The sequence below is a fragment of the Rutidosis leptorrhynchoides genome, chromosome 5, assembly GCF_046630445.1.
Source record: "Rutidosis leptorrhynchoides isolate AG116_Rl617_1_P2 chromosome 5, CSIRO_AGI_Rlap_v1, whole genome shotgun sequence".
Classification (NCBI taxonomy): Eukaryota; Viridiplantae; Streptophyta; class Magnoliopsida; order Asterales; family Asteraceae; genus Rutidosis; species Rutidosis leptorrhynchoides.
In genome coordinates, this window is record NC_092337.1 from 35,195,464 (window position 1) to 35,203,412 (window position 7,949).

Sequence of the window (7,949 nt, forward strand, 5' to 3'; positions counted from 1 at the left end):
TATCCACCCGATCCATCCGCTTCGTGATTGATATGGATTAACTTAAATGGATATGAATACGGATATTGATGAACCTAAATGGATATGGATATGGACATGGATGAATAGTTTCATCCATGGATATATCCATTACCACCCGAAATACATATACAAATACATAAATATAAATATATGCTTAGATATTTACTATTACAAGTTCATTTACCGTTAGATTTATATTTTGTCTTCAACCATATATTGAAATAACTGTAATATATTATAATAGAACACGTATATCTAACAAAATAAACTTACAATTTCATATTTAATTTTTCATAATCTATGTTTTATAGTAAATTTAACAAATTTTGTTATATCTTCGACAATGAATTACATATTCTTATGTATAGATTTTAATTATGTCATTTTATATTTAATTTTGCTACACTGCGCTTTTATTTTAATCGCATATTAGAAAATACTATAACATGTTTTTAATATCAATTGGGTTAATTCACTTGATATGGATATAAATGGATGACCTGAAACTAAATGGATATGGATATGATCGCATCATCCTAGTCAGAGGTTAGAGGTGAGAAAGTCAGAATTGACCTCAGAAGTTGAAGTCGACGTGTCCATTGTTTTCTCATACTACAATCTCCATGTGTGTACAACCCTAGCACCACATCAACTAATCGAAACCAAAATGAGTTCCGTTTTCTTCAACAACTTGCAATATTCAACAGTTAATCACCAAATTCGTTATCGTCTTAATGTAAACCCCCAATTTGCTAATTACAACTGCCGGATTCATTCTCGTAGAACAACAATTACAACAACAGAGGTGCGTTCGCAGCTAACAGATACTACCACCATTTCCGGTATAGATTCGAAGTCAATTACAAAAGAGAACGATGTAATTGAATCTGAGAAGCGAGTTATAGTTGGAACGTATGGCAGAGCTCCTGTTGTATTCACGAGTGGCAAAGGTTGTAAATTATACGATATTGAAGGGCGAGATTATATCGATTTAACTTCGGGTATTGCGGTTAATGCATTAGGTCATTCGGATCCTGATTGGATTCAAGCCATTACTAATCAAGCTAACCTGCTTGCTCATGTCAGCAACCTCTATTATACTCTTCCTCAGGTCTGATTTGTATTTCATATGTGTAGATATATATACGTGTACACAATACAATAAATTTGCCATTTTAGACTTTTTTTTAAAAGTGTGAACCTTTTTTTTTTTTAAGTTCTACGCACTTATAAATGTTTGTAATGTTATTACAGTTATAAGCTTGAAATATTGTCATAACTTTTCTCACACTTATTGGTGTGTACAATCATAAATATAATCACACACTTAAGAGTTAAGAGTGTTAAGTAAAATTTGTCGCACTAGATTGTTCACGCATCCACTTGTATGAAGAAATGAGGTGTAGCAATTTTTTTTTTTTTTAAAACGGCAATATTGGCATCGAATCCTCTCATTTGCCACTCACGCACCCGTTAGAAAGAAACTCCTCGCATCCATCGCACAAAGCGTACCCGGAATGCTTTAGGTTAACTGCTTGGCCCGCACAGAGTAAAAGATAGCAGAGGCAAAACCTTTGGAGAAAACTCCCCCTTCAGGATTTGAACCTGCACCTATTTTTTCAAGGATACGGGCCCAGAACAAACTGATTCTTTTTACCACTCAACCAATAGTTCGGTGGTTACTCACACATTTAAATGTGATTAAATTTGCTTTGTTACACACTCATAAGTTTTTTTTTGAACGGCGAATTTGCATCAGCGGATCATTTATTTCAACGACCCTCATCATTTGCACCTACACACGCTAGAAGGAAACTCCTACCCGGGTTGCTTGGCAACTAATCGCGGGACCTGGGTTGCTTGGCAACTAATCGCATGAATTTGGAGAGAAAACCTTCCGCCCCCAGGAATTGAACCCGGGTTGCTTGGCAACTAATCGCGGGCCCTTCCACACTGAGGCATGATACCATTGAAGCAAACGTTCGTTGGTGTTACACACTCATAAGTGTGAACATTTTTTTTACAATTTTATGTGTGAAACTATGATTATACTCAAACACACATACATGTAATAAAATTACACACATTTATAAGTTATACGAATTTAATAAAAAGTTCACGCTTAAAAACGTGTAAAAATATGTGTGACCAATTGGTTAATTTGTTGTAGTGACAGGGGACGGTTATTGTAAAATCCGTAAATAATTTATACATGATTTTGGTGCTAATAATGTTATGATTCATTTGATAATTTATAAGTTGGATTGTTGCAGGTGAATCTTGCTGAACGTCTTGTAGCTACATCGTTTGCAGATCGTGTGTTTTTCAGTAACTCAGGAACAGAAGCAAATGAAGCTGCTATTAAATTTGCAAGGAAGTTTCAAAGATCTATGAATCCTGATAAGAACGATCCACCTACTGAGTTTATTTCGTTTACAAACAGTTTTCATGGAAGGACAATTGGTTCGCTTGCATTGACTAGTAAAGAGCATTACAGAACACCTTTTCAGCCTGTGATGCCAGGTGTTACCTTTTTAAAGTATGGTGATATTGCTGCTGCTGAAGAATTGATATATAGTGGGAAAATTGCTGCGGTGTTTGTGGAACCGATTCAAGGGGAAGGTGGAATTTATAGTGCTACAGAAGAGTTTTTGAAATCTTTGCGTGTTGCTTGTGATAAAGCTGGATCTCTGCTGGTATTTGATGAGGTAAATATAAAGTCATTAATGGCTGTTTGGTAATAGTGCAATTCTTCAAATTCTACGTAATTCTGAATTCTTATCATGATCTATGAGGTATGCGAGTTTTCATGCTTATTGGTACTATAGTATAGAACATTAAAAATGAATGCTAGAGGTGGTAAAATGGGCAGGTTATGCTTAGGATTAGGTCAGGACATGTTCGTGACATAAGCGCTTTTTTGATACGGAATAAGGTGTTGGGTTGGGTTGTTCCACAAATTCTTTGTCTTTATTATATCTTTATAAGTTGATAATGTATTAAATATGACTTCAAAGCTATACTATCAAAATAATACTCTAATTATGATGAAAACGCGATTTAGGAAGTTGAAAGCATTGAAAGCAGTTCAGGTGACTTCTGGACTCTGGCCCGTGTTTAGTATGTACTATACCCTTTATCAGTTGAAGGGTTGTTTTTTTTGTATCTCAATGAAGTGGAAACATGAAGTTTGGGCAGGTTATATAGTTGGTGAAAATGGTTAAGTTTTTAGGACAGATCAAAACAAGCAAACTATGATGTTCTGCTAAATCGGAAACTTATTAGGCAGGTCATATAACTGTCAAAATTGGTAAAGTGATAGAAAGTGTAAAAACGTCGTGTACTTGACGGTTTTTCTTATCCTTTTCATTAGATTTCATTATAGTTAATACATAATAGTTCAATTATGCTTGCAAAAGGTATTGCACTTTCAAAATGATGAACCTGTAAAGGTAAGCATTTAACAGTGTGTAATTTTTTTTAAATAACGATTACTATTAAAATTAAAGGAACCTTATCAAATGGATGAAACGCCCCCATACCGTTACCCGCGAACAACAATGAAGGGGTAACAAGTGTGTAAATAGTTGAGTATACTTTAAGTGAATTTTAACACTATAGCCAAGTTTGAAAATGTACCTGTTGGACCAGTTAGTGTATCCGAAATTGACCATTCTTCACATAATTGATTTGAAATTTCACCTATTAAACTTTGATCATGTAATTTATTAATCAAACCTCTGTTATTTACGCCATGTTAGCCCTGCACTCCTTAATAATAGTTATGTTATCACTTCTATCAAGTACACTCTATTTGAAATACTGATTCTTTCCGTTTGTTATCTCAGGTTCAATGCGGGTTGGGTCGAACTGGTTATCTCTGGGCCCACGAAGCTTACGATGTCACCCCCGATATAATGACTCTCGCCAAGCCTCTAGCTGGTGGTTTGCCCATAGGAGCAACACTAGTGACTGAGAGAGTGAATGCCGCCATCAATTATGGGGACCACGGAAGCACTTTTGCAGGTGGGCCCCTTGTTTGTGCTGCTGCAATAGCCGTGTTTGATAAAATATCAAACCCGACCTTTTTGGCCAGTGTCGTTAAAAAAGGCGATTACTTGAAAGAAATCTTGCAGAAAAAACTAGGAGGAAACTTGCACTTTAAAGAAATACGAGGGTTTGGTCTAATTGTTGGAATCGAGTTGGATGTTTCTGCAACGCCATTGGTGGATGCTTGTCGGGAGTCTGGTCTTTTGATATTGACTGCAGGAAAAGGGGACATTGTTAGACTGGTGCCACCTTTGACAATCTCTGAGCAGGAACTAGATCAGGCTGTTGACATCATGCACAAGTGTTTTCATGTTCTTGATGACAAAAATTCGAACTAAGCGCAAAATGAATCTGGTAATGCTTTTGTCTTCTGTGCGTATGTATTTCATTCACAATTGGGATGCTTCTGTTGATTCAAATGTTCAAGTGAGAATGAATATCTCCTCCATCAGGTGCTCTAAGTTATCAATTTCGTGACTAATGTATTTTGATAATAATAGGTTAATCATTAGTGTACCTAGCCGGTAATGCTTCAATTATGTATTTAAATTGTTCCGTTATTTTCACAGTCCAGACTGGTCCATAATCGGCTGTCTGTCTGTAAGGTGATGGTGGACATACTAGACTCACTTAACTGTCGTGAGTTTGAACCTCGGACCTTGTACTTTTTGACTCACTCAACTACGTGTCATTTATTCCACTTAATCAGATGAACACCTCAGAGGCTCACATAGTCACGTCGTCTACCCGTTAAGGCATCTATTTGTTCTTTAATTTGCTTCACCTGTTAGTGTTGCAGTTTGCTTTTATTAAGGAGTTCGGATGGGTTGTATTTTTCTTTTTTTGGATAACGAGCAACCCTCCTATGAGCGACTTTTTTTTTTGAGTAATAACCCTCAGCAAGGCATTGCCTGCTTAAAGCCGTTAAACCTTTTTGGCTTTTACGGAGTACCTTTTATTGTCGGTATGGTTCTAATTTTAAGATTTAGTCTTTAGACATTTCCTAATGCAGCGTGATCGGACGTATTTTTCCACCATCACGCCACCATGGTGCCACTGTGGACCGTGAATCGTGATGGACCGAAAAAATGGATGGCTCGATGAGAGCTTCTCGGGGAAGAAGAAGAGCGTGAAAGATGCTTCGGCCAATCAGAAACTGTCATTTCTCTAGATCTATGTTTTCATTTTCTTTTATATGATGAACTTCTATAATTATACATACAAACTTGGAATGAAATTGATAAGGATGCTTTCGGCGACTTTAATACAGAGTATACAATTGATGAAGATAAGATAATTATATTATATACAAACTTAGTCCCTAGACTATGTATTAGTTTATATAAAAAGATTGTTTTATTTATATTTAGTCCTTAAAGTTTTAAATTTTGTAAGCATATGATTTTATAAATATTTGTGTAATTAAATTATACGGATATTTTATATAAATTAATTAATTATTAATTAGAGTAATAAAATAAAAATAAATAATACATAACTTATTTTAAAAATGAAAAAAAAAGTGGGAATATATTGTCCTATAACACTACCATCACGCGTACCATTACAATCGTTATCATGCTTGTCAAATCAGCACTATATCTCACAAAAACACCCCATCACGCCCCATGACACCCTCACCATAACAGTTCACTAGTTCTTCTTCTTCTTCTTTCACATTTTTATTTATATCGAGTTATAGCTTTACAATTCATTTTATCAATTGTTTATCAAGTATGGTTTTACTGAATCTTAAATCATAAACCCTAAATTGAAAATCTTAAACCATAGACCTTAACAGTTTTATATCATTTGATTCAAAAAAAATTAAAGGTCCTTCTTTGTCAGTCGATTATATTTTCGTTTGTCCTTTAGTTTCTCGCAATCCTTGTGCATTAGTTATCCTTGGATACTTTTCACAAGAGCACATGAAGTATCTTTTTGATGTTTAACAACTTCAATGCAAAATGTTAATGTCGAAGTTAATAACTTAACAGTGGGCTAAACTCTTCGTTTGTTTGTATTTACTTTTAAATTTTATTCGTTTCTAACAAATTTCATGCCCCTTTTAGTACAATTATATAAAATTTAACCAATTATTTAAAAATCTTACTCGATGTTAAACTGAATGTAAAAGAGCATCGTTCTCATTCTTAATCTCTATTTATTTGGTTTAGTAATTCAACTTTCACCTAGTTAATTTGTTACCATCAAAATGTTCTTTTTTAATTATGCATATTGTTTTAAATAAGTTCACTAACTATACTTTTCATCATTCAAATATTATCTCTGTTTGGATTAAAGCCTCTTTTATTAATTTTAGTTGCAGTTGTAAGGGTTTTTCTGTTCGGGTTACCTTAAAAAACAATTAATCCGATCTCATATTCTACCGTACGTAACCCATCAGGACCTCTTGCAAGGATGTCAGGGGCCCCAACCACCGGGCTACCTTGGGATTAAAATAGTTGTAAGGTTTTTTCTAGTGTACGCAGCTCATCAGAAATATTCACTGATGATTCTATCTAAAAATAATTGAGTTTGTAAGATTGTATCCTTTTTATGTTTTTATATATATATATTTTTTTGTGTGTGTATAATCCATCGATAATCGATCTATTATTGAAAATATGGGGAACTCGGAAAATTCAGTCTATTTGAATTTTTAAACAAGTGTGATTGTCATTTTTCCATTTTTCAATCAGGGTGCTGATGTAGCGACCCGACCAAATCATGTTTGACGGCGCCGACTACTTAGGTCCCGTTACGTGGTCATAAGTCTTTAACATGACGTTTGACCAAAATATGTCGCATTCATTTCATAAGTAAAAGGATGTTTCAAGTTTACAAATGTAGTTCAAAAGACTAGTTACATTACAAAGTTTAACGTACGAATGAAACCTATGTGACACAATTTAAGGTAGTCAAAAGGCGCTCCAACTATGCATGTATACTCGACATCCAAGCAAGTATCAAAAAGAGTGCGGAAGCATGTATCAAGTAGCTTTCAAGGACCTGAGAAAACATATAGAAAACTGTCAACGAAAACGTTGGTGAAATCATAGTTGTTTTAGTAAACGTTGCATTTGAACCACAAGATTTAATATAATATGATTATCTAAATCATTTGCATTCCAAAGTTGTTATTTGTTTCGCGGGCACCCAATTATCAAACTTAACTGTTTTGCACCCTTTGCGTAGTGTTAGAACATACACTAGAACCGAAAATATATTTCATCCGCTAACGGTAGCGAACCGTCCGAATGAGGCTCGTCAAGCCCATGTGATCACATAATATAAGTTCACGTTTACACCCTGCAAGTGTAACTAATGATAATTGAATTGAGGATTTTTGTTCAAACCCGTACGTGGAATGTTCATTTTCGTACTTGTGTTCAATGTGTAAAAGTATGATACGTATATGTTTCTCATCCCATAGTTTAAAGCATAAAAGTTGTTTGAAAGATGTGACTATGATCTCACCTTGAGTGCACGTATGAAAAGTACTTCACAAAATAATATGTGCGAAGGATAATGCTAGGCTTGACCTAAACAAATAGGTCGTAACAATAACGGTAAACACGATAGGTCAAAGATGTTCAATTAGTCCTATGGCTCGTTACGACTCGATTATGTAGCATGTGAATCAAATTGTCAAGTTTAATGCAAAATACAAGTATAGAAACAAGTTAGGAAGGTTGCATAATCATTTGGTTAAGTTTGACAAAAAGTCAAACTTTGGTCGGTCAAAGTCAACGAAAAAGTCAACACATTCGGGTCGGGTCCCGAACTATTTTTCTGAGGTTTTTATTCATATATAAACATGTTAGAACAAGTCTCATGTGAATCGGAGGTCCATAGGATGCCAAACATTTTTCATA

The 7,949-nt window shown here is 34.8% G+C and overlaps 1 protein-coding gene across 1 annotated transcript; it reads left to right on the forward strand.

The window, feature by feature from the left end:
• Positions 1-587: 587 nt before the first annotated feature.
• LOC139847465 (acetylornithine aminotransferase, chloroplastic/mitochondrial-like) lies at positions 588-4,637 on the forward strand. The gene is made up of 3 exons (XM_071837135.1): positions 588-1,132; positions 2,295-2,729; positions 3,870-4,637. Exons 1-3 carry the CDS (start codon positions 689-691, stop codon positions 4,407-4,409), a joined length of 1,419 nt encoding a protein of 472 aa, XP_071693236.1. The 5' UTR covers positions 588-688; the 3' UTR covers positions 4,410-4,637.
• The last annotated feature ends 3,312 nt before the right edge of the window (positions 4,638-7,949 follow it).